Source organism: Neltuma alba, unplaced genomic scaffold (assembly GCF_004799145.2).
Source record: "Neltuma alba isolate B1F8T4 unplaced genomic scaffold, ASM479914v2 tig00013558_pilon, whole genome shotgun sequence".
Taxonomy (NCBI): Eukaryota; Viridiplantae; Streptophyta; class Magnoliopsida; order Fabales; family Fabaceae; genus Neltuma; species Neltuma alba.
In genome coordinates, this window is record NW_021637764.1 from 8,199 (window position 1) to 36,086 (window position 27,888).

The window sequence follows — 27,888 nt, forward strand, 5'->3', positions numbered from 1 at the left end:
ATTAAAGGAAGAAAAAACAAAAGTTGAACTTTTTGAGGGCAACGAACTTAATTTAATTATGAGAGAAGCGTCAAAAAAGCACATCAGTATTTGATGCTCTTATAACTAATAGTCACATCACATCAAATGAACGAGACTTTGGTGACATAAAGGGGGACAAAGTGAAGATTCCAAATGCACTTTCTTATTACAGAAAAAGTGGGGATTGCAAAAGGGCTAAAATTAAAGCACATTTATCATGAATTATGCAGTTTCTGGATATTGTGTATATTATTTTAGCCAATTTAGCTTGGAGGAGAGCAGACCCAATAATACACTCATATCAATCAAGTGAACTTCATAAAAATCGGAAGAAAAAAAAAGAAGAGAGAAAATTGTAATCACACGTATAATTTAAGGTTAATTTATGATGAGTCAACGCTCCATACTCAATCCATGCACCAACAATTTTGGGCACATAAATTCAAGTTATATGGATTATTTCAAACATGGGGCACCATAATTACTGTAATTAAAAACATCACTCACCTTTAAAAACTGAAACAAAGATCATTTGATCGTGCAAATTTATTTTATTGGGTCGGCATTGTCCTTCCACTAATAGATTTGTCAAAATTCGAATTTTAACAAACTGGAAGAACCAGCTTGATTCATAGAATACTCTGGGGAAGCAAATTGTTTTAGAACCTGAGGTCATAAGTTGGATGACCACTAACTCGAGCCTTAATATATATAATCAATATCAATATTAATATCAAATATACAATTTATATCATAAGCCCTGAACAGTGTAATTCATTTGTAATATAACCTGTAAAGCAGAAGGCCTGACACGTAAAAATGAATGGCAACACTGATTTGTTTCCTCAGTCTCTTCCAACTTTTCACTGGCTTCATCCTAATTCTTCCCTTCATACACCTAATTTTATTCCTGCCACTTTGTTGGATAAGAATTTGAACATAATTTGAGCTTAGAGATGAGCCTAAAAAGTTTTTCATTCACATGAAATTTCTCCCCGGCTTGGGTTGTCAAAAAAATTGATCATGAAATACAGGGAATTGGAAGAAGCCACGGAGGCCTTTCCAGCTGAGTGATCAAAATTTGCAAACACATAATATCTTCATGTTTAGAGAATTAAACTCGGAAGCCAAGGCAATGACACTATCTTTTCCTTGGTACTAAAAAATTCGGGGGCGATAAGGCATCAAATTCCACGCAACAAAGCAAGCATAAAACACCAAAGGGAAAGAGTATCGTCGTTGCAGGTTACTACATCTAGTCCTTAATATAAGAACTAATTAGAAGATCAAATTTAATCTTAAATATAAGATCTCAATCCACTTTGTCTCCCTTTTTTTCTCTTCAAAATATTCCTATTGAATGCAAAAGATTCCCAACCAACGAATAATTCTAATCATCCAATACATATAATTAAAGAAGATAGTTTAGAAAAATCTGATAAATAACTAACTCAACTAATTTCCTTAATATCCCTAGGTTAGTTATCTAACTCTTATACTAAGGACGGGAACTAGTACTTAATTTCCAACCTCAAATAAGCCCAGATTATAGAGGCCAATCAAAATGCAATGAATCTCCAACGCAGACTTTTTGCAGGAAAAAATATTGTAGCAGCTGAATAGTCTGCAAAACTGCCGACCTTTACGACAAATTCACCAAAGTAAAACCTAATTAAAGAGATTATACAAAGACGGTCCTCAAGAGTAGATAAATTTGCCTACGTTACTTAAACAGAAAAAATGAATCTTACAGACCCATCATAACTTTTATATTGTCGAACAGGTTTACCATTTGCACTATATGAGATGCAGTTCGTTCGGTATCTCAATAAGGAATATCATCAATCAGCCCCCATCAACTGCATAATAAGAAATTGAAATCACTGTTCGCGCTACAAATTGTTTCCCACAAAATTACATTGTTTGATTTATACTCAGCTATTTAATTTTGCACACAATGTGTTCACTTCATGCTTATTGAAATATTTTTACAAAAACGCATTCATTTCCTGATAACCATAATTCTCTAATGCGTGAAAAGTTAGAAACTTTCACTTCTCAAAAAAAGGTTTCCATGATCTAAGTTGCAAATAAAGCGATAAAAATGGAAATGAAAACAAGATATATATATATTTATATATTACAAGAACCTTCTAAAACCAGTTTAATTTTTTTTCCGTATGAAAATTTAGCTTCAAATTAGGGCTTCAAGACCTCAAGTATTAAAACGGTAATCCTATGGAGTTGGTGATTTCAGTCCTTGGAGGGGAAATGTTTATTTTCTTCACAAGCAATTTAAAATAGGAACAACCATATTGGAGGTACCTATACTTTTTTTCAATTTTCAATTTGGTACCTATGTGTTTTTTGTTCTTAACTAAATCTTTATTTTTCCTCTATTAACATCATTAATCCTTATGTAGAGACTAAAAATATCAATAGAACATAGTTATAAGAGTTAATGTTGCTAAAAAGATAAAATTAAATGTTTAATTAAAGGGAAAAAAACACAAAGGTACCAAATTAAAAATTGAGAGAAAGTATAGGTACCTTCACTATGGTTTTCTTTTTAAAATAATGAAAAATAAGAAAGTGGAAAATAAATAGAGACGAAAATTGTCAAACCAAGCTTTGCAAGGAAATTTCATTGCGAAGCATGTGAAAAGCATTTTCACAAGTCAATTTACTAGATAGACCTTTTAAGTTTATTTACTGAATAAGTAGTTTCAAAGTTATTTGTTTAACAAAAATTTCCACAACGTCACAGGAGATACCCATAAATCTGAAAACACATAAAAAAGAAGTGAAGATTAACATACACCGAGTTTTTATACACAATGTCAGGACTTAAACAATAAATTAATTTACAAATTAGTTGAATTAATCTACTAAATTAAAAATTTGTTTACTTGACTAAAGACTAAATAGATGGGAAAAATAAAATTGTAGTTGATATGAATTTTAAAAAAATTATCAATTATCAATTAAATTAGGTATCCAATAGTTTGTTATATGTCCATGTCAAAGTGGCTAGCATAAATATAAAAGGTGTAAATGGTGTACCTTAAATATATCTCCGAACATCCCCATAGGATTCCTCCGCTGTACTCCGTAGAACTTCTCTGCTATATCATCCAACATCTGGATCAAAGTTTTTCAAGTCAAATGATGATGACTTTCTCTTTAATGCAGAGACTTAAAGCATAAGTACGTAATAGAGCTCACATATAATTGAAGTTCAAAATCATGAACAAATTAGGCATGCCCACCAATAAAAGTGTCAGCACACAGACACAAGGATTAATGGGTGAGCTCACCTCGTTGAATGCAGGTTCCCTGTCAATACTTGATTTATAATTTGCCCTCAACATATTAAAAAGCGGCAATGCATCTCTCTCCAACCTGCAAGAAGTCGGAATTAGTTATTGTTGTGTAATCATAATCCGTGTAAGTTAAGGAAGGGTAGTTTGGTCATTAGAGTTAGACTCAGGATTTTAAGTCTTTCTGCATGATAGAGTTAGTTAGTTAGTTGGTTGGTTAGTAGTTAGTTACATTTTCTTTTTTTTCCGTTTCCTTCCTATAAAAGGATACTCTCTAGACTAAATCGAATGTAATGTGCATTGTTAATCAAGTCAGGATTATCCCCAATTCTCTCTGTTCCTCAATCTCTCCTTCCTCTCTGCTCTCTCTATTCTTCTTAATTCTTTCTTTCTCCCTCTCTCTGCGTTTCTGATTACAGAAACGTAACAAGTGGTATCAGAGCCCCTGTTCCTTGGACCTACGCTGTGCACCTGAATCTTTATGGTCACCACCCGATCAAGATCAAGCGACCCAGTCATGGACGAGAGGCTTCAAGTCGTTGAAAACCAGATAGGCACCGTTGCCACGCTCCAAGAATCTGTCTTTCATTTGTCAACCCAGATTCAGACAATGGCTCGAAATATTGACGAGGTGAACACGGCCCTCCGCAATCTCGAACAACCACGCAATGGGCATCGGGCGAACGGAGCTGGGAATGGACGACAGCGTGCGACCCAATTCACGAAAATGGAATTCCCCAAGTTTGCGCGTAGCGACGTGCTGGCGTGGATCCTAAAGTGCGAACGCTTCTTTGAGCTCGATGAGACGCCAGAGGAAGCCAAGGTCAAGATTGCAAGTCTGCACCTTGATGACCGTGCGTTCCAGTGGCATCTGGCGAATGAGAAACAGTGGGGTGCGAACCCGCCAACCTGGGAGGAGTACGTTGATATTCTTAAGGATTGTTTTGGACCAGCTTACGAGTCGCCGATAGGCGACCTTTTGCGTCTTCGTCACCAGGGTACGCTGGCGGACTTCAATGAGGAATTCGATCTCGTGTCGGCGAAGGTGGGGTTCTCCGAAGCGCAATTGGTCGACGCATACTTGAATCTAGTAAGGGAAGAATTGGCGGGCCCGGTCCGAATGTTTAAGCCCAGGACCATGCGTGAGGCAAAAAGCCTTGCTCGTATGCAAGAACTCACGATGGATCGACAGAATGTCAAGAAAGGGTCGGACAAGGGGCTTCGGTTGGCAACACCTGTCAATGCGGTGGCACCTCCATTCCGTTACACCTCTGCACCGAGTAAGGAGGATTCGACTATAAATGGAACTCAGTACAGGGAAAGAAGTCTCACGATCGCACCCAAGACCCAATCTTTCAACACTAAAAGCCTACCGAGGCTTCAGAAAGCATTGACCGCAGAAGAAGAGGCAGAGCATCGACAAAAAAATCTCTGCTTCTATTGCCACGAGAAATTTTCCAGGGATCATAAATGTCCCCAGAGGCAGAAACTCCAACTCCACTTTATTGAAATTGGGGTTGACGGAGATGCTGATGCTGAACCGGAAGAGGAATCTAATAACAATGATGAAGAAGTCCCACGAATTTCGTTACATGCTATCACAGGAGCCGATGAGGCAGATTCCATGAGACTCCAGGGCCACGTGGGAAGGAGACCGATACACGTTTTAATTGACAATGGGAGTACTCACGACTTCCTTGATTTGTCATTTGCTAAAAGACTTGGCTGGCAAACTGATCCTGCACCGTCTTCTTATGTGCAGGTAGCAGGGGGAAGAAGGTTACAGGTCCATGGCATTTGGAAAGATTTCAAATGGAGAATGCAGGGGCTAGATTTCACATTTGACTTCCGGATACTGGACTTACATACCTATGACATGGTCCTTGGGGTCAAATGGCTCAAAAGTATTCGAAATGCTTTTTGGGACTATGAAAAGATGGTTATGTACTTCTGGAAGGATAACCAGATCTGCAAACTTCAAGCAACCCCTCCTACTTCATGGAAGATCATTCAACCTAAGGCTGCCGAGGCTCACCTTCTCCAGGAAACTCAGAAATTCTTGCTCCAGCTAGTCCACATTAAAGACAGGGAGTTGGAATGTTTTACTGTTACACATATTGATGATGCTTATCTCCCCCAAGTAAATAATGTTTTGAGTGACTTTCAGGACATTTTTCAAGAGCCCCGGAAGCTGCCACCCCTAAGGGAGGGTCATAATCACCCAATTATCTTACAAGAAGGAACTGACCCGGTAATGTGAAGCCATACAGATATCCTGCAGCCCAAAAAGACGTTATTGAAAAAATGGTTACTGAGTTACTTCACACGGGAGTCTTGCAAGACAGCTCATCCCTTTCTCCGCACCCATAGTACTAGTCAAGAAAAAGGACGGGTCTTGGCGCATGTGTATCGATTACCGTGCTCTTAATAAAAAGACTGTCAAGAACCAATATCCTATTCCCTTGGTGGAAGACCTGTTTGATGAGCTCAGTCTGGCTAGGTGGTTCACAAAGCTTGATCTAAGGGCTGGCTACCACCAGATTCGAATGGAGCCTCAAGATGTGTATAAAACAGCATTTAAAACACATTCAGGGCATTATGAGTGGTTGGTGATGCCATTTGGCTTGACCAATGCCCCTGCTACATTCCAGGGGGCTATGAATGCTATTTTCAGACCTCACTTAAGAAAGTTTGTTTTAGTGTTTTTTGATGATATACTAATCTACAGTCCTACTTTTGCAGACCACACCTCCCATTTGAAGACTGTACTTCAGATTTTACGGGATAATCAGTATTATGTGAAAAAAGAAAAATGCACCTTTGCTGCTACCTCTGTGGAGTACCTTGGGCACATTATTGGTAATGGGACGGTCTCAACTGACCCAAAGAAGATCCAGGCAGTCAAGGATTGGGCCGAACCAGTTAGTGTGAAGCAATTAAGGGGCTTCCTTGGATTAGCAGGGTATTATAGGCGTTTTATAAGGAACTATGGGACCATAGCTCGTCCCCTTACTTCCTTGTTAAAGAAGAATAGTTTTCAGTGGTCTGAGGAAGCTGCTCAAGCCTTTCAGTCGCTCAAGGAGGCTCTCACTTCTGCCCCAGTACTCTCCCTACCTGACTTCACTAAAGAGCTTGTGGTGAAGGCTGATGCATGCGGTACTGGTATAGGGGCAGTCCTGATGCAAAAGGGGCAGCCATTAGCTTTTTTCAGTAAGGGCCTGTCCCCTAAGCACCAGAGACTCTCGGTGTATGAGAAAGAGTTAATGGCCGTGGTACTTGCTGTCCTCCAGTGGCATCAATACTTGGAAAGGAACAAGTTCGTTATTAAGACTGATCAACAAAGTCTTAAGTATTTGTTGGGTCAACAATTACACACTCCTTTTCAACGTTATTGGGTCTCTAAATTAGCAGGATTTGATTATGAGATTCAGTATAAACGGGGGAATGATAATAATGCAGCAGATGCCCTTTCTAGGATGCCAAGAGAGGAGTTAATGCAACTAGCTTTTGATACTGCCTCCCCTGAATTACTGGACAAGATCAAGAATAGCTGGCAGAGTGATACTTTCATTACCTCTCTAAGAGAGAAACTACAGGAGCATGGGGATCATTGGAGTCATTTCGCTTGGGATGGACAATTATTGAGGCGTAAGGGCAAGCTGGTAATCGGTTCAGACCCACTTCTTAGGCAACAAATCTTAGATTGGTTACATACTAGTCCTCAAGGAGGGCACTCGGGGATTCAAGCAACTTATCAGCGGGTTAAGAGCCTATTTTGGTGGAAAAAAATGATCAATGACATCACTGAATATGTCAAGCACTGTGACACTTGTGCAAGATGCAAGTATGAGACTTCAGCTTCTCCTGGATTACTACAACCATTGCCTATTCCTAGCAGGATTTGGGAAAGTATTGCAATGGACTTCATTGATGGGCTTCCTAAATCTCATGGGAAGGATGCTATATGGGTCATTATTGATAGGATGAGTAAATATGCTCATTTTATCTCTCTCTCCCACCCCTATTCTGCATCTACCTTGGCTCAGTTATTCATGGACCATGTGTTTAAATTACATGGAGCCCCAGCAGAAATCATTAGTGATCGGGATCCTATCTTTATAAGCAACTTTTGGAAGGAATTCCTAAGAGTAATGGGTGTTGATCAAAAATTATCTTCTTCCTACCATCCTCAAACCGATGGTCAGTCAGAAGTTCTTAATCGCTGTTTGGAGACCTACTTGAGGTGCATGACTTGGGAGAAACCCAAGGACTGGAGTCGGTGGTTGTCTCAGGCTGAATGGTGGTATAACACCAACTTCCACTCTTCTACGAAGGTTTCTCCTTATGAGTTACTCTATGGTCAGAAACCTCCGGTTCACTCTCCTTACCTGCCTCATAATTCTGTTCTTGAAGCAGTTGACCGAAGCTTTTCTGCAAGGGAAGAAATGATCTCTGTTCTTAAACATCATCTACACCGGGCTGCTAACATCATGAAGCAAAGAGCTGACTCTCACAGGATTGACAGAGAATTTGCTGTGGGACAGTGGGTTTTCTTAAAGTTGCAACCCTATAGGCAAATTTCTGCTGCCTCCAGAAGTTCCCAAAAATTGGCACCCCGGTATTTTGGGCCCTATCAGATTTTGGAAAGGATTGGCAAAGTCGCTTATAGGCTGGATCTTCCACCCCACACGAGAATACATTCTGTTTTTCACATTTCGCTACTTAAGCTATGTCCTGACCCCTCGGTCAAGCCTAGACACCCACCAATAAATTTCCCTGAACTCCCTACAGTCCAGGAACCCGAGAAGATTTTAAATAAAAGGGTGGGCAGGCAGAGACAACGACTAATTACTGAGATCTTAGTTCAGTGGAAGGGAAGACCTGATGAAGAAGCATCCTGGATGCCCCTCTTTCAGTTTCAACAACAGTTTCCTAGCTTTGTAATTCAGGATCCTTGAGGGCAAGGATCTTTTGAAGGGGAGGGCATTGTTGTGTAATCATAATCCGTGTAAGTTAAGGAAGGGTAGTTTGGTCATTAGAGTTAGACTCAGGATTTTAAGTCTTTCTGCATGATAGAGTTAGTAGTTAGTTGGTTGGTTAGTAGTTAGTTACATTTTCTTTTTTTTCCGTTTCCTTCCTATAAAAGGATACTCTCTAGACTAAATCGAATGTAATGTGCATTGTTAATCAAGTCAGGATTATCCCCAATTCTCTCTGTTCCTCAATCTCTCCTTCCTCTCTGCTCTCTCTATTCTTCTTAATTCTTTCTTTCTCCCTCTCTCTGCGTTTCTGATTACAGAAACGTAACAGTTATCCTCCTACAAAGAGTTAGAAAGAAACAAGTAAAATAAGTGAGGCTGAAAGGCTCAAAATGCTAAGAGCTGCCAAGTCCCCTTCTCATATCAGACAGCAAGAGTCCCTTAAAAGGACACCATGAATGAAACTTCATACTGAAGCCATAAACATAACCAATAAACCATAACGTTTGTGAAGCTTCTTGGTACTTTACAAAAGTCAGTGCACACCGATGATTCTAACAAATCCAAAACAATAACTAGAAAAAGTGTTGTGAATTTCTTGGTACTTTACAAAAGTCAGTGCACATTGATGATTGATGTGAAGTCAAGAATACAAATTTGATTGATCTATGAAGCATGACAGCTTACGTTTGCAATAGAAAGTTGACGAACTGCATTAAATCTGTCTGCGGAAATTTAATCTCTTTAGATGCAACTTCATTCTTTATCTCTTCCATCAATATGTTAGCATCTCTCAGATTGCCTGAAGATAAGTACCTGTCACGCAAGAAAGCAACTCCTAAGTCCAAAACCCGGCTGTCATGTACAGGAAGGAACTAGTGAGTGGCATATGCAGGGCGAAAATATTCAAAACTTTAACAAGTACATCAACATAAACATAATAGAGGATCTGTGCATCTAATGCTATCCAGAACATTCACTCTAGGGTAGTAGCAGTGTATTTGGGATAACAAGGAAAGCAACAAGCGAATCTTTCACAAAATCTCCAGTCAGATAAGTTGGCAATTCTGATTTTGAGAGCTACAGTCTGTTTGACATTGGTTAATTTCCAAACTAAGCAGCTTTTTTCTCCAGAAACAAAAGAGTAATTATTTCTAATTTTGTTAGTGTTTACCAATTTCCAAAAGTCTCGTAATTTTCCAAGGCTGCTGCCTTCATATACTTATTTTGATGTATATTAATATATTTTATACATCTATTGTGATTTTATCTTCTATGTTTTAACCAAACAAAACAATAGAAATATAATTAAAATTAACCATAGTGAATATTTAAAATTATTTATCCATACAAGTAATATAAATTGAAAAGTCAAATTAGTGTCCATTTTAACAATTTATATTTAATAGTACAAAGCATTCTTTTGAAAGATCTGCCAAAACCAACAATATTGATAAAAGTGCTTATCAAAAAATTTTGCCCAACAAAAACTGCCTCCTTATCACCATGCTCTTTAGGAAAATCTATTTGTCAAAAATGAAGGAAGAAGTTCAAACATAAGTAGAAGTCCACAGCAGTCCCAAATGAGCCCTCAATCTTAATAGTGCAAAAGACAAAGAAACCCCTTTTTTGAGTAAAAATTATTATTCATCCGATCCTATTTATAGGACAGAGAGAGAATATATTTTTTTCTCCTATTTATAAAGCATTGAGAGAAATTTTTGCATGGGTGTACAAGTTTACTCTCCATTTACTATTGTATTGAATTTGTTTACATGAGGTATAATGTCTATTAAATAGAGCTAAAGTTGGAAAGTTGTTGAATTTTAAATGAGTTAATGAAGTTTAAAGTTTTCCTTGGTCTATGTGAAATATGTTGAAAGTGACTTATAAATAGGACTAGAGGAATATTTTCATGTCTGTCGTTTATGATGACTTGGATCACAAGACTTCAAGTAAAGACAGGGAATCATATAAATAGCTCAACAGTTAAATGTGTAGCCAGAACTGTAATCAGGCATTATAAAAAATAAAAATCCCAAGAATAATCTACCTTTGTTATGCAACAGACAAGAACAGATTAAATCCTTTAGGATTAATATAGTCAAACATTTTGATGAGTTTGCTGCAGCTAATATGATATAACCGCTGGCATTAGGAAGACATATGGGAGGAAACTAAGGAAGCAACCAAGGGTAGAAGAAGATAAATCTGCTGGTCAAAGCAATTATCCTAGAGCTTCAAGAAACGAGGAGCAACTCTAATTGGCAGCTGGCTACTACTCTTTTGAGTCTGAAACATTGTAGGGGGTGTAGGACTACTTTTGGGAGACTTTGTAATGAAATTGTAATGTTTTCAGGACTTAATTTGAAGAGAGTGTTGGGGAGGGAGAGACCTGGCCCCTTGAATGCCATGGGGAAGTGCTAGCTTTGTTCCTTGTGTCTCTGTGTAATCTTTTGTTGAGTAGTTGCTGCTGTGTTTATTTTGGTTTAGAGGGAAATAGGGCTTTGGCTTGAATCATTGAAGCCCAATGTATCTTTGATTCAGTTCTTGAACATTAATATCAAAGCCTCAGGACTTTTTCCTCATTTATTGCTGTCACTTTTGTTTCTGCTGGTGATTCTGATTTAGTGAGTTATAGCAGGGTCACAACATAATACTACTACAAATATAGTTGTCAACGTTATAAGATAAGAGAGAAGGATAAGAGGGAGGCTGGACCTGAAGGATACGGCCCAACTAAAAGGTTGAAAGTGCATTCTAGAAAAAGCAGAGAAGGGTGGGGAAGGAGGGTAGAACGGGAAATTCAAGGTGATAACTAACTTTGCTACCAGTGCTGATGTATGGCAAGCTACAGGATTAGTATGAGGCATTAAGAAAGTTATTTTGAGGCTGCTGGCGTGGAGGGAGGTGTAAAGATTCAGGTAAAGGATTCTGTCGGTGAGCAGACCCCTCAAGTGCGAGCATTCCCCTTTATTCCTCATCTCTGCATTTTCTGCGTTGTTTTGGTTTTATGACCCTTCTGTTATAGCTCCTTGCTCTTGGATGAAGGACTATCACCCAACATTGATGCTAATCAAATTTCCTAGTTGTTCTATGCTCAATTTCAATTACAGTAGCAGAAGGTGTCTATCATCTTTCAAAGCGAGCATCAGGATGATAATTGCTTTTACCTTAAAACTGCCCTAGCGATGGCCAAGTCATCTTCACCTGGATAACGCTACAAGAAGTAAGAGGCATATCAGTTGAACCTCCTCAAAACAAGGACAAAATGACAAAGAAATCCTCAATTACGCTTTTCGAAATCAGTTCTGGGAGCCAATGATATAGCACAATATCTCAACAATATAACTAGATCATCATTGAACGTCCCAACCGAATTTTAGTAAAAATGGGGGGAAAAACAAGGGAAGAATTCTTCAGCACACCGTACGTGAATTTGGTAAATTTGAACCGGAGAACAAGGTATGAGAACAGAGAAACAAAGAAAAAATGGAAAATGTGATGAGGCTGACCTTGCCCATAAAATCAACAAGAATGGAAGCAAACTTCTTTGGATTATTTCCTCTCACGAAATGGTTCGTTACTCTAGCCATATCCTGCATGTCAGAAGTATACTGTGTTAATGGACCAGGAAAAAAGGTCATATTACTTTTAGGGTTAAGTGAAGCTTCTTAAAATGCAAAACATAACCTTTCCAAATCTGCGTATTAATGTAAATAAAAACAAGAAGTCAATGCATGTAGAGACTACAGGACCTTTCCAGCAATTAGTCAGCTACTATCCACCATAGATTGTATGCAGTTCAATACAGCAGCTTACAATAATTCTAGAATTCCATAGTTAGATACAGCAAACTATCAAACTTCTAACAGCCATACGCATAGTTATTAAACAAGGCATACCCCTAGCTGAGGTGTTTGATTTAAATAAGGATCTGGTGGGCACACTCATACCAAGGATGCTGCCCCCAGGCATGCTGATCCTAGTACTCAAAATACATCAAGCAAAAGCCCTAAAAAGATCGTGACAAGGTTAATTCACTGATTTCTGCCGAAGATGTGATTCTTATAAGCAAAGCAGCATACTGAATGGCATAACTTCCTCCATCTTGACTTCTTTCAGATGCTTCCTTTTTCACTCTGCATTTTTTCCTTTTCACTTCATCTTGTATTGTTTGCCTACCCCCCCCCCCAAAAAAAAAACCAAAAAAAAAAAAAACAAAGTGTGTGCGGTAATGGGAAGAGCTAGAAAGGGGGGAAAATCCATTTATCAGTATATTCAGGCAGAAATTCAATGAAGTTGACGAATCCTCACCAGTTCAGAAAAGAATTCAAAGAGAAGGTTTGTCTTTATGAGAAAGTTTTCATACCCCTTACTTCCACAATATTTCAGTCCATAAATGAAAATTAGTGCAAACGAATTTCCAAAATTCTCCTCCTCCATTTAATCAAAAGGAACTTCTAAAACTGTGAATAAGCATTCTCTGGCCTTTCCTTCCTTCTTGACTTTGTTAGTGTTTCTGATGGCTGATAAACTTGTGATGCAAGAATCAAATATCACAAATCATGAAGTCTTTTGCTATGCATTAGAGCATGACATGTCAATGTCAACCGACAAAAGTACCCAATCAAACTTATTGGTTTCATTGATATTGAAAGAGCATCAAAATAAGAAATATATACATTCACATATCAAGGCCTGTTCCGTTCTAACTTACTCTGTATATGTTCTGATTTTTAATTTGCTAAATATGACATCCTTGTTTGCTTTATGATATAGGTGCCACATTTCAAAGTCATCTTAGACATACTGTAGTATATAGAGTATAAATCCAAAAGAAGCAGCAACAAAGAACAAACATGTACTTTAAGTAATTTTGATACATACCACCTCAGGTGATTCATAATAAATGTATTCAGCTAGCATAATGTGCAATTCTGGAGATCCATAATTATTTGCTCCAAACTCTGCGGACCATCTGAACACGATAGTTTTAACCGCATTACTATAGGTTCAAATCAAGAAATCAATAAACTAGTAGTTCAAAATGACATTTACATTTAAATGAGAATTGCAGTGCAGTTCATCTGATATTGGGTAAAGTCAAGCAATCCATATAATGGAAAATGTTGCTTCAAGTACAGGTTCATTTTAACAAGATTCATTTGTGATTGGCTCATTTTTCAAAAACAACAAGGAATCATAAATCCTTTTCTGATTCGGCTCCTGGTATATATACACGTGTGTTCTCACTGCTTCTGGTTGATTTGTAGATCAGTAAGATAAATAACCCATCACACCGTTTCTTCAAAACTGATTATAGGATATCTTATAACTATGAGAAATTCTATAGACAAAATCATCGGCACAAAGGGGAAAAAAACAACTTTTAGGAGGCTTAATAACTGCAGAATTTAATTACAAAAATCTTATTAACCATAAATGGTGCCACCTGATAGCAGCTTTTAAGAATGAGGAGCAGCCCTCCACACGTGTTTTTGCAGCTCCAAGGGCTTCAGAAATCTGTTGCATGTCATCATCAACTCTCAAGTTTTGTGGAAGTGGAACCCGAGGAAAAGCTTTGTAGATCTTCTCAAGGCGTTCTGCCAGATATTTTAGTTTGTAAAGATCAAGGTTAGAAGCAAGATGAGAAGTTAAGGGGGAAAAAAACATTTACAAAATCATGCAACAAAGACCCCACATCACAAATTTTCCATCAAAATTATATTGCATCACAGACAGAGACAAGAAATAAACCAGTGGCATCAATAATCAATAAAACTTTAAAAGATGGTAAAAGGACTCACCAAGAGTTTCATTATCATAAGGAACTTTTGCTTTCACGAGTGTCTCTACAAATAATAAAGCAAGCTCAGCCCCACAGGTGACCTGAAGAAGAACGGAAACTGAGTTTCTACATAAATGTTCTTGCCAAAATCAATGCTGATTAAATGTTAATTTCATTACTAGAGATATTAAAACTTAGATTTAATTATATCAAATCAGATTAATTTCAAATCGCAACATCTGTCATCTCATACTTGCAATTGTCTCAAATGTGCCAATGCAATGTGTAAAAATGGATAGTAGAAGCCAACCATAAAACTTCAAAATGTCTAAAAGCAATCCCTGAAGGCATATAAAGCTTGATCAAGATCATAGTGGAGTTCGATTATGATTGAAGAGAAAGCCAAACATGCAACTCTACATAAAAGATAATAGATTCGGCAAAATATGCAAATACAAAGTAAATTACAGCACATAAAATCAATTTGGTTTGCGTTCCGTTCAGTGTTAGTATGCTTAAATTGTGTAGGCAAGTGACAACACACACATACGCACAAAAATAAGGAGGAGGAGGAGGAGCAAGACAATAGTTAGCGTTCAAGGATGTCTAAGAATTTTTTTTTTTTTTTTAAACCAGAAAAGATGTCTAAGATTGGCTTTACCAATATTTCTAGTGTCCCTTTTCATTATTTAAAAAAAAAAAAAAACTTTAAGCTTGACAATTGACATATGTATTGCAAATTAATTTCAACTGAATAAATGGAGAGGAGTAAGGATAGAACTCTCAAGTCTTGATCATAACAACTCATAAGCTTAAGTTGTTAAGCTAAGGCTCCAAATTAGTTTAACGACCATATCTAGCAGAATCCATAAAAGTTGTTACAATTCAAAGATGTGTATATGTGAGGATAAATATTTTGCCTTCCCCCAATTTCTGAACATGTCTCTGCATCATTTTCCATTGTTAATAAATGGGGGAAATTTGGTTTAACTAACTGAAAATTGTTAATAATATTTTGATTTAGAAGAAATGTATTACATGCAAATAATCATTTTCCATCATTACATGATAAAAGCTTGGGCAGAAAAATATTGAAATTAGAATTGTGCAACCTGTCCATGTGCCAATTGAATGCATGCTCCTGATTGTAGGAGATCTAGTGCTTCAGAATATCTCTGAGCAGATACATACCTGCAGTGAAGTAGGAATGCTTCGTTAGTGCCCCCTTTTTGATGAAAATGAGTTTATTTTATAAATTAAAAGATGAATTCATTTCATGAACAAGCAACCCCTTCAGATTAAGAGAAAATAACTACAACAGATCAACTTATCATTGAAAATCTCATTCCAATTGCTGACCAAATTATCAATAGGTTACATGAGATGGGATGTGCACGTTTCTATAAAAATAAAGTACACAATTTAAATGAAAAGTATCATAGAGAAGCTGCTGCAACCTGACACTGACAGACTTGTACATTTGTTGAGCTCCATAATAATTTCCCTCATTTACAACTTTCTGCAACTTATCAATATTCTGCATTTTGCCACATGATAATAATAAGAACCAGAATTCATACTTATTTTAAAACGAAAACATTTGAAGGAATGTCAAATAATTATGAGAGAAAGCAGCAACTCATACTATGTGCAAGTCAGAAAATTTGAAATTAGAAGATGTTAAAAATGCAAGATCTCAGAAATAAATGACCTTCACAATCTCCTACGCTCTATAAAGATAATCATATACCCAACATATGAGAAACAGGAAAGCTCCTCGACCGTGGCAATCACACAACATTTGCTTAAGATAATCGTATAATGACTAGATAGACTCAACCTTCATATATTGAATAAAAACTAACGTAAGCATTGCATATATGGTGGACCAACGTCAAAGAAATTACAAACAGGAGACGACCATGAAGAACAGTTCAAGAATATCCTTGTCAAATATGAAGCATAATAAGGCCTATAATCAGATAATCCACATAAGACCATTATCTAGAACATTATACTTGAGGAGTTAGTTTCCTGATAAGTAGTTTCCAGTGAGCTGAATCTGAAAACAGCTTAAATTCTTTAAAATGTACAGCCACTTCTCATTAATTTCCCACGCGAAATGGGGAACCCATAATTTCCTGAGAAAAAGCAAGCTACTAAGGAATTACACATTCATGGATCGTACCTCTTGGGCCGGAGGAAGCACGCCTCTTTTGAGTCTCTCACGCGACATGTGGATTTCCGGAATTTTAGTCAGTCTCTTCTAGTCTTCTACAATGGCAGCGATCTCGGTCGCAATCGATGCTACAGAAAACCAGGACCAGAAGTAAAGTGGAAGAACGATCGTAAGCAGATCCCCAGTTGGGTTTTTATAGTGATCAGGGTTTCGTCTGCACAACAACTACGATGGAATAAAATTGAGTTTGATATCTAAAGAGCGCTTACTGGACTACCGGGAGAATTTTAGCGGCGAAATGGCGAGTCTTCCAATCTATCACCAACAATTCCCATCCAGATAGAAAAGAAACTACAAAATCAGCCGCCAGAATTTTTTTTGCCGCCATAATAAATTACATTTCGCCTCATCAAAATAAAAGGAATAGTTATATAAAAAATTAAAAATATAAAAAATAAAAAATAAAAAAAGTTAAAATGTTTTACTGAACATAAATATTACTAACTCAGGTCCTTAATATAAGATCCTGTTTAACTTTTATTTTGGTTCTAAATATAAAACCCCAATCCACTTTGTCTTTCATATTTGTGTATTTTTTTTTAAAGATAATCCTTCTAACAATGGTAACTCTAACCAATACACTTGATTAGTAAGGATATTTTAAGAAAGACAACACATGTTTATTACAAATAACTAACTTAACTTCTTTCTTTAATGTCCTCAAATTAGTCAACTAACTTTTATAATTAAGACCAGAAGTAGTATATTAAAAACAAGAAGAGTTAATGTGAAAAATATGGAAGATACGGAAGGAAGGTTAATCTGAAAAATGAAATTATTATGTTGGATGCTGACTCTGAAATTTGGAAACAGATAGTCAAACTATGGCCCCAAATAATAAATAACGTGTCATGGTCTATTGATAATGGGGAGTTGGTAAATTTTTGGAAGGATAAATGGCTTGATGTGAATCCATCCTTGAGTGGAAAAAACAATGTTCAGTTGACGGAAGGGGATTTGAATGTGACTGTTAGTGCTGGTTAATGAGAGCGGAGAATGGGACATGGAGAGAATTAATAACTGGGTTTCAGAAGAGGGAAGGAAATTAATTAACGCTGTTTCCCTGCCTAATAAAGTTTGGCAGGGATAGAATTTAATGGGGATCAGCTTTGAATGCTGATTATAGTGTGGCAAAAATGTATGGGTTACTACGAAATGAACAAGGGTGTGAGGAAGAGGTTTGGAAGAGAATCTGGAAATGGAAGGGCCCAAGAAGAGTGCAGGTGTTTTTGTGGTTGGCTGCTCATGACAGATTAATGACAACAGAAAGGAGGGTAAAGCTGATGGGAGGAAGTGATGCGTGTTATAAGTGTGTGGGAAGAAGAGAAGATCTCATGCATGTGCTAAGAGATTGTCAGGTTGCAAAGAGTCTGTGGGAAGAATTGAGAGGAGACACGGTGGATTTAAACTTCTATCAACTAAATGGGAAAGCTTGGATAGAATGGAATTTAAGAAATCTGAATAGTAAATGGGCTTTGATTTTTGCTATCACTGTCTGGCAGTTCTGGAACTGGAGAAACCGCTGTATCTTTAAAGAAAATTTTGTTATACCAGAGGGGAAGAAAAGAGTAATTGAGAAGTATGCTGATGAAGTGCTAAGGGCGCAACAGAGTTGTTTCAATGGGACTGATCAAAAGCAGGAAATGTATATCAGATGGAAAGAGCCTAGTGGGGGTGGACAAAGCTCAATGTTGACGGTGCCTCAAAGGGACGGGAGAAAGTTGCAGGTTGTGGAGGATTGCTGAGGAATAGTGGAGGAAGATGGATTGGAGGATTTGCTAGAAAGTTGGGGGTATGCTCTGCAATTAAAGCAGAACTATGGGGTGTAGCAATAGGTTTAACTCTAGCGAAGAAAAAGAAAGTTCAGAAACTGGTTGTAGAGTGCGCCTCGGTGGCTGTAGTACAACTGCTAATACAAATTTTGGAAGGTGCAGAGATGCAATCAAGCTTGTTGAAATTGATTTGTAAAGATTTGAATTGTTTTTAACAGCTACAGGTACAACATACACATAGAGAAGGCAATTTTTGTGCAGATGCCTTAGCGAATTTAAAGGGGTGTTTGGGAAGTCTAATAAACACTTTTCAGAAACACTTTTTTGTAAATCGAGACAAATTTTTCTATATATTTATTTCATATACCATAAAAATAATTTTGAAACTATAGTTTTGATTTTACTCAAACACTCTTTAAGTTTCCTGATTCAATATGATATTTGTTTTTTTGAAACTCCACCTAGGTGTGTGAGGAGCTTTTGTACAGTGATCAGGTCGGAACTTCATACCCACGAGTTGTAAAGATTAAGCAATAAATTGGGCTGATTGCTCCGTATTTCACCCAAAAAAAAAAAAGAGTAGTATGCAAACTTCTTCAAGAAGACATGCATTTAGAATTAGAAATTTGCTTCTGGGAACACGGTAATAAATGTAAAAGAAGCTAAGAAAGAGTGAAGAGGCAGAAGGAATAACTTTGTTATTGTATTGCTTCAGCGGTTGATTTAGTTTATTTTAAATAATTTTACACTATACAACAAGATAAGTAATATTAAAAAATTTGTTGTATAATTAGTTTTTTGGGGAAAAGCCAAAAAAGCACGTGCCAGTAGCTGTGCTGTGCTTTTCTTGAAACGTGAAAAAATAGTTAGGATTAGGCTAATGAGCCCGACTTACATATCTTGTTGAAATAAATACTACCTCCATCCTAATTATAAGAGCTAGTTGACTAATTTGAAAAGATTAAGAAAATAAGTTAAGTTAGTTATTTGTAATAAATAGGTGTTATCTTTTCTAAAATACCCTTGTTAATCAAGTGTATTAGTCAGAACTACCATTATTAAAAAGATTACCTTTGAAAAAAATGTTTAAGTATGAGAGGCAAAATAAATTGGGGTCTTATGTTGATGACCAAAATAAAAATCAAACAAATTCTTATATTAAGGACCGGAAGTAGTATTTCTCATTCGGAAAAAAAAATAACGCAAAAAAAAAAGGTAGATGACATGGTTTTGAGTTTTTGTTTACGCATGACATAGACTAGAATAAATGAACATGATATAATTAGTTCATTACAATTAAAGTGCCTATATTTGACACGTGCACAATTTATATGTACGTACATGTGCTTACATGTGTGTATAAGAGGACGGGCTAAGTGATGACGGCCGTATGGTGTGGGCTGGAGTGGAAAAGCTTTCAGCCCACTAAGAGGCAATTCATTTAGCAGGCCTCTCTTGATCCATAGATAGGTTAGCCGCTGTTTGGGTGTTAGAATATGTTCCACAGCTCTTTCCCATGAAACTAGATCAGAAAAATAACAAGATTTTCCCTGGCTCTCCTCTTCTCCTCTTTTTTTTTTTAGTTTTTTTTTATTTTCAGAGTCTATTTGGTATGAAAGAAATGGAGGGAAGGGGAGAAAAAAAATTTAATAAGCTTGTTTTAAAAAATTGAAGAAGTGGGGTTAAAATTTTTTTAATTAATTTTAATTACTTTTTTATCTTACATCTTTTCTTTATCGAAATTTTATAACCCCACTTCTTCAATTTTATAAGACGAACTTATTAAAATTTTTCTTCGGGCTCTTTCTCTCCATTTTCTTCATACTAAACAGTCCCTTAAAAATCAAAATGCATTGAAAAATTAAAAATAACAAGATTAAGTCACAGTACCTAAAAGAAGCGCAGAAGAGTTGAGTCAGATAAGGTCTTTCAATTCTATCCTATGTGCTAATTTAACATGAGAGAAGAGAAAAAAAAAAAAAGTAAGGGATGAAGAGATATATTGATGCATTATGTTGGCCGAAAACTTGTTAACACCATATCTTGAAATGAATTGCTTCTTAACATATTAAATTTGCAAGCTTTGTAGTTCTACATTGGAAAAGAAAGGAATATTCATGATAACTGTAGGTTTGATATGAAACAATGGAGATCAAAATGTTTTTAAATAAGACATGCATTAATCCTTCTTAACAAAACATAATATTCAATTGATAACTATCTAACACGTTGATTTTCTAAATTTTTTCGTCGTCACTTTCTTCCTTCTAAATATTATTTGGCATGAATGAATAATATAATCTATACGTGCCAAACATGACGGAATTCTAACTATTTGAAGCCAAAAAAAAAAACTTAAATAATTGTATGGTCTTTTGTGACAAATTTCTCAAAATGTGAGAAATTTAAGGAATAATGATATCGAATGATTTCGTGTAGTCCATGCAATCAATCCCACATAATACAATATGGTTTAGTTATTGTTGTAATATAGAAGAATCTATGGATTGCTTTTACGTATCTTGTACCTTTTTTTTTTAGTGACAAACATATCTTGCGCTTTTGTAAAATCTAAGATTGATTGCTTCTCTTTTATTAAGCTCATCATAAACTGCTCACTCTCAAATTTTGTGATACAGCTAGGACACATGTTATTAGCAAGGGTTTGTCACATAGTACTATCTCTGATCCTCGTTATAAGATGTCGTCTGTAATCTATAAATAAGATCTTATAATTAGAATAAAAAACAATGTTATCTTTGTCATTAATATCATATGCTACAAGAGGAACACTGCACTTCATCAAGATATGATGAAGTGCTATTCCTCTTAGTTTGGCCACACAAGAAATGTTGGGTTCATTGTCCTTCTCAAATTTGGCTTTCCTTAGCTATAATTATTACTAGATCAAAAGGTTGACTTGGGCTTTATTTGATACCACTGTTCTCCACTGCTATTTTCTGTTTTTAATATAAGAGTCAGTTGATTAACTTGATTTGATTAAAAAAACTAGTTAAGTTAGTTATTTATAATAAATAAGTGTTGCTTTTCTTAAAATATTCTTGCTAATAGAGTGTATTGACTAGAACTACTATTATTACATGGACTATAAAAAAAATAGATAAATATGAAAAACAAAGTGAATTAGGGTCTTATATTTAGAATTAAAATAAAAATCAAATGAATTCTTATACTAAGTATCGAACGCAATGTTTTCTAATGGTTGGTGTATTACCTTGTGTAAAAAGAAATAAGCTCCAGATGCTATTGTATGCGGATTGCTATTGTGAGGTCATTGTTTGCCCAGATGTTTCGTCGTGAAAAGGTTAAGATAATGATTCACACCTTTTCGTAATTTAAATACTTTTGATTTGCCTTTTTTTTTTTTTTTAAATTTACAATTCTGAGTTTCTTTTTTTAAGGAATAACACTTTGGAAATCTTATGCATCAAGAAGTGATCCCTTTAGTTACGCATCCCTTCCACGCTTATTCTTGCATCTTACTTGATTGAATTATTATCGTCCTATTTTTTTTTTGAAAAATAAATTTGCCAGTCCTTAGAGTTTTATTAAATTTTGAATCCGGTCCTTATATTTTTTTTATATTTTATTGAATCCTTATTATATGCTCAGTTATGACTTAAGTCCCTCCGTCACTAACTCTGTTAATTTATGCTGATGTGGCATCTTCTTCCTCAGCTTCTCTCCTCTTTCCTCCACTTAGTTGCTCTATGCGAGCAGTGTTTTCTCTCTCTCCATCACTCTCCTTCTTCCTCACTTCTCTTTTATTCTCACTCTCTCTCCTTCCTTTCTCTCTCTACTACTTTCCATAAAATCACAGCTCCCTCTTCATGAAAGAGCCGCTTCGTAAAATCCCACCTAACGATGGACCAATGTGGTTTAAATAATCGCCACACTACTTTGACATGAATCCCATTCCTTCAAACTGCATTTTTCTGATTATTAATTAAACATATTTTTTGATGACATAGTTACAAAGTGACAGTGTAATTAATTAGTTTATGGGACGAAAATTTGAGACAAAGCAAAAGGAGATGGGGAAATCCTCAGGCCTCAGCCAAAACACTACTCTCAACGGCAAATATGCAGACAAGAATCAGCAGAAACGCAGTAACGAATTGAAAGGGAAGTAATCGATAAATCAAGTTTTAAATGTGGGTTAATCTTCCATAGAGACCTAAACCGCATAAATGCGGAAATCTGGAACTTGTCACGGCTAAAACCGATATGAACATCTGTGGAAAATAGATTTAGAGAGGGACATTCATTCATAGAAATGAAAACAGATTTGAGGAGGAGATTTACAACTTCGAATATTGACGGCAAAGGATGGAGATGATGATGCTAATGGAATGAAGAGGGCCAAGGAGTAGGAGACGATGATAATAAGGAAGGGAGACAAAAAGAAAAGGGCTGGAGAGAGAGAGAGAGACAGAGAGAGTGCTAACTCTGGTCCGTGGGGTTGGTGCTGCCGTGGTGGTGATGGTTGATGAATGGCTCATGATGGAGGAGGCCGGGGAAGAGATGAGACGGCGAGAACAAATACAAATGTAATTCAAGGGTGAATAAGACCTTTCAAATGATGCAACGAGTGGTAATGAGAATTCCCCAGGGGAGGTGTGAATGGGTGTTATTTTTCCGTTTTTTATTTAAATCAGTTAATATGAATTTTTTTTAAATATTATAAGTATTTTTTTTAAATTTTCTTTCTCTTTCTCTTACTTAATTATTATTAAAAAATATTAATGAATTAATTTAAAAAATTAGTAAATATATGAAATAAATTTTATATATAAAACTAATATTAACTCTCTAATTAAATCCTACATTAAAGATCAAATGAGTACCATATTTTTGATACAAATCGTTATTATGGTAAATCCCATTATTAAACTAAAAGTAACCAAACACTTTTTTTTTGGGTAATGCACTCTTCATTATCATTGCATACTTGTAATGGGATTGAACCAAACATGTTTTAACAACATTTCACTTAAAATGGTAATACTTTTAAAATTTAAATTCATGCCTTTAAAAAATTTGGATAAACTATATGTTTAGTTTTTGAAAAAATCCCAAACAAATGACGGTTGAATTTTCAAATTTCAAATCAGTATTAGTTACTACATTCATAAAAAAAATGACTACATTTAAAAATCAAATGACAACATATTTTTGTAGTAATTTCTAATTTGGAATTTTAGAATTCAACAATCATTTTTTTAAAGATTTTTCCTTAGTTTTTAAAATTTATATGAAGTGAAACTTTTAGTATTTATGAAGCAATCGTCTCTTAAATTTAATATTGTTCCTTTTTTTAATGACCAATGCTGATTGAGCAAATGATGGAGGTTTATATTTTAAAATATTATATTAAAAAAACTAAAATGTAAGTATGCTTTGTCAATATTTATCTGCATAGGCTATTACTTAAATTGGCCCAATCTGACAAAAACGAACCTTCCTGGCTTAAAGGAACTAAAAATATGATTTGTAAGTTTAAGGTCCTAACTCTCAAGTAATAAAACAAGTAAAATAAGGATAAGAACTGAAGGAGGTAATAAAGTCAGCAGTCATAATTTACCAATTTGAAAGATTTGGTGAATACAGTTGAAAAATGGTTTGGTGAACGGAACATTCTGGCATTGCCTTCTTCAGCGGCAATACGGCAATACCTGTTCTGCTCCTCCGTTTTCTGTAATTCCATCGCCTCTGTGCTTCGATTCGGGTTTATTGCTGAAGAAGTATGGTGTATAGCATTGACGGACTGGAAAGGAGCTGATGAAAGTGGATCCGTTTGCGAAAAAGAAGGAAAGTGGCGTGAATCTTAAGGGGAAATTGGGTGTGTTGGAGCAGGAGACAGGGCGGAGAAAAAAAGCTAGAGGCAAATACAATCTTGTGGATGCCCTAAACCTCGAGGTCGTTGTCGCATTTGTTGCCTGACCTCATAAACCCTCTTTGGGTCCTTAATTTCTAAAACCCTCGCCATGGCTGAACCAATTTCATCCTCCGATCTGACTTTCGATGATTTATCTTCGGAGTTTGATAACCTGCCTGTCCCATCCATGGATCCGCTCTTTTTCTCCGGCAACGAGCATGCCATGCCCTCTGAAGCATTCGCGTCGGATCTTGAATTAGCCATGGAGTTGGGGACTGATGGCGATTTTGAGATTTCCTTTGACGATCTTGGCGATCTCCATATTCCTCACGAAACCGATGATTTCCTGCTCTCCGATGGCTATGCTCAGCCGCCTGGATCGCATGAATTGAATGACCATGGTAAGCAGTTGAGCTACGACAATGCCAATTCTGGGTCACCTGACTCGGATAGTTCTTCGGGTTCGGGGAATCGGAATCCTGATGTTTCAGAGTTTTTGAACACAAAATCACCTGAGTCCGGTAGTTGCGAGCGTTCTGTGACACACTCTTTGGAAAATTCGGGTGACCAGAACTCCCCTCATTCACTGCATGTCAAGGTTTCGAGCTTTAAATCGCCAGATTCGGATTCTTGCGACAGGGAATCTTCTGGTGGGTCCATTTCATCCCAGGGTTCAGGCAACGGTGGTTTAGGTGACTCGTGTGCTGATGAAGTGATGAAAACGTCTTCACCAGATTCTTACAGCGACGACAGAGACATTTCTTCTCATGGGATTACTCATCAAAATATGAAATTGGAGGACATGGGTAAAAACTGTGATTTGAAAAGGAAGAAGCAACAGAATGAAGGAAATACCGAGGCGAGAACTACCAAGTACCGAAAGTCTACGGTGAATACCTCTCAACAGTCTGATCTTAATGCCGTGGATGAAGAGGACGGGAAAAGGAAGGCTAGGCTGATGAGGAATAGAGAAAGTGCCCAGCTCTCCAGACAGAGAAAGAAGCACTATGTGGAGGAGCTTGAGGAGAAGGTGAGGTCAATGCATTCCACCATAACTGATTTAAGCAGTAAGGTATCGTTTGTTATGGCCGAGAATGCTGCTTTGAGACAGCAATTGAGTGGCGGTGGAACTTGCCCGCCGCCAGCTCCAGGGGTGTACCCTCATCCTCCAATGGCACCAATGCCTTTTCCATGGGTGCCGTATGCACCCTATGTTGTCAAACCGCAAGGTTCTCAGGTTCCTCTAGTTCCTATCCCCAGATTGAAGTCTCAACAGTCGCAATCTGCGCCAAAAGCCAAAAAATCCGATAATAAGAAGACTGAAGGAAAAACTAAGAAGGTTGCTAGCATTAGCTTGTTGGGTTTGTTTTTCTTTATATTTCTTTTTGGTGGACTCGTTCCTCTAGTTAATGTTAAGTTTGGAGATATATGGGACAATGTTCCCAGGAGGCCCATCTCTGCTACTGATAGGTTCTATAGTCACCACGGAGGAAAAGCTTGGGAGGTTAATGGTCATATAAATACATCTGAAGGAGAAAAGGGAGTAAAATTCTCTAGCGGGAATTTGGGTATTTCCGACAGAACGTTATATGAGAAAGTTCGCAAATTAGAAGAAACACTGAGACAACAGGACTCACCATGTAGAATGAGCTCAGATGACTTTGTTCATAGAGGAAATACTAGTGACTCCGAGCCTCTTCTTGCTTCTCTGTATGTTCCAAGGAATGATAAGCTAGTGAAAATTGATGGAAACTTGATAATTCACTCTGTTCTGGCTACTGAAAAAGCCATGGCATCTGATACTGCTCATACAGAAAAGAATACGAGAGAAAATGGATTGATGATTTCTAAAAATTGGGATTCTGCACTGGCTATTCCTGACGTTGCAAGGAACAGCGGTCAACAACCTCACTCATATAGGAGCCCGCCTGAACAGCGGAAGGCTCTTGCCTCTGGTTCAGCTGAAACATTGAAGAACCATTTAAAGTCAACTGCGACTGATGGTAAAATGCAACAATGGTTTCGTGAAGGTCTTGCTGGTGAGATGCTTGTTCTTTGTCTCTTTTTCTGAGTTTCCCTTTACGTGTAGATTGCTTGGTATAATTGATGCATTTTTTCACCGACTTATGTCATAGTTATTGTCTAGGCTGGTAGCTAGCCTGTACCATATGGATTGTCCAAGTACACAACAAAGTTGTCAGAACAATATGAAAAAAACCATCATTCTGTATGGTGATTGTGAAATTATTCATCTTGTTTGTATGTTTGTTATGAGTATTATTGAATGTTTGAGGTCTTTCATTTTTTAAAGCACAGTACTCTGGCCTTTTTTGAAGTGTTGTCTTTATTCAATATCTTTTTCATACATTGTTGTTATTTATACAGTCACTAATACACTCCGCCAGGAAATGCATTTCTGGCTTTTCTTCTAGAATGCTGCCAATCTTCTCTTATTCTCTTTGGTGACATGTTTCCATTTTGAACTTAGAGGGGGGAAGCAGTGTTTCTATTTTGTTCTTCTCCCAATTTTACCCATATTTCTCACAATTACTGAAAGTTCTGGGTTCCTGATGCAGGGCCAATGTTGAGTTCTGGGATGTGCACGGAGGTTTTCCAGTTTGATGCTTCGCCAAAACCGGGAGCTATAGTTCCAGCATCATCAGTTGCAAATGTTTCTCCTGTTAACCGCCAGAATGATACAAGCATCAACAAGAGAAGGAATAGAAGGTTCCTTCACAAGCTGCCACGTTCCCTTGCCGGATCTGGTCTCAACACAAGTGAAGAACATGTTATGAGAAATTCCCAGAACGAGAACCTCCATGGTAATAAATCAACATCTTCCATGGTGGTTTCGGTCCTTGTTGATCCCAAAGAGGTGGGAGATGCTGACGTGGATGGTGTGATGAAGCCTAAATCACTTCCTCGGATTTTTGTGGTTGTGCTTATAGATAGTGTCAAGTATGTCACTTACTCGTGTGGCCTTCCACGAGCATCTCCCCATCTTGTGACTGCCTGATCGCCCCTGGGGTTGAAAATCCTTTGGCTGGACGACAATGTTTTTGTTAAGAGATATCTGACTCACACATCATTTCCTCCGTTAAACAAGAAAAGGGGACAATGAGAAGGAGAAAGCATGAAGCTGTGCTTCAGTTCTGTACATAACATGGTTTTTGGCTAATTTTACCCTACTGTATTGTGCTGTTCTTTGTAAACGACTCTCAGCGGAGACCTTAACTTTATGAATTATGCGGGAATCCTCGGTAGTACTAGTATTTGAACATAGACAACCTTGATGTAATACTTTTCTCAAAACTTACCGTGAGGTCTAACAATATGGTGAAAATGCAATATTTAGATCTTGAAGAATTTTTTATTTTTCTCGCCTTTTTTCGAATGCACAAGAATTTGCTCTGTACTCGCAAGAGCTTATTGTTTTAAGTATTCTTGTTTATTTTGTTCAATTCTTCTATTTACGGTGGAAGAATTTTAGTCCTGAATTTTATGTGGCATCCTCTTGCCTAGTTCAATTTCCAGGTGCTAAGTTTGAATTTTTCTTCTACTTTTGAGATTTCTATGAGAAAAAAAAAAAAAAACCCTCAAGAATGACACTTGGATGGTAACAATAAAAGTAGCTACAAATTTTATAAAATTTAACTTGAGCTATTGAGGGAGATTTGACATTGAGAGAATTTTTTCGGTTAACCCCGCTGATACAATTTTATTTCAAATAAAGACAAAACTTGTTATTTTTAATTGTTAAAATATGTATGTGTTTATGTGCACTTGTAACCAAGGACAAATTATATTTATTAGGTTAAATGTTTCAATCACACTTATTATTTTATTATTTTTACAAAAATGTATATG

General features: G+C 36.8%; 2 protein-coding genes across 3 annotated transcripts; one reads left to right on the forward strand and one right to left on the reverse strand.

Annotated features, from left to right (window-relative positions):
* Positions 1 to 1,570: 1,570 nt before the first annotated feature.
* LOC114738216 (Golgi to ER traffic protein 4 homolog) lies at positions 1,571 to 16,630 on the reverse strand. The gene is made up of 12 exons (XM_028926246.1): positions 16,300 to 16,630; positions 15,569 to 15,648; positions 15,224 to 15,302; positions 14,131 to 14,212; positions 13,776 to 13,926; positions 13,211 to 13,301; positions 11,836 to 11,919; positions 11,494 to 11,540; positions 9,008 to 9,136; positions 3,339 to 3,423; positions 3,085 to 3,162; positions 1,571 to 1,880 (listed from the first exon to the last, which is right to left on the reverse strand). Exons 1-12 carry the CDS (start codon positions 16,345 to 16,347, stop codon positions 1,863 to 1,865), a joined length of 972 nt encoding a protein of 323 aa, XP_028782079.1. The 5' UTR covers positions 16,348 to 16,630; the 3' UTR covers positions 1,571 to 1,862.
* LOC114738213 (bZIP transcription factor 17-like) lies at positions 15,768 to 27,393 on the forward strand. Of its 2 annotated transcripts, XM_028926241.1 has the most exons (3): positions 15,768 to 15,771; positions 24,179 to 26,060; positions 26,598 to 27,393. In XM_028926241.1, the coding sequence occupies exons 2-3, from the start codon at positions 24,209 to 24,211 to the stop codon at positions 27,035 to 27,037; spliced, it is 2,292 nt and encodes a 763-aa protein (XP_028782074.1). In that variant the 5' UTR covers positions 15,768 to 15,771; positions 24,179 to 24,208; the 3' UTR covers positions 27,038 to 27,393. The 2 variants fall into 2 exon arrangements, with proteins under 2 accessions (XP_028782074.1, XP_028782073.1); XM_028926240.1 differs by lacking the exon at positions 15,768 to 15,771 and having other exon boundaries at positions 23,729 to 26,060.
* The last annotated feature ends 495 nt before the right edge of the window (positions 27,394 to 27,888 follow it).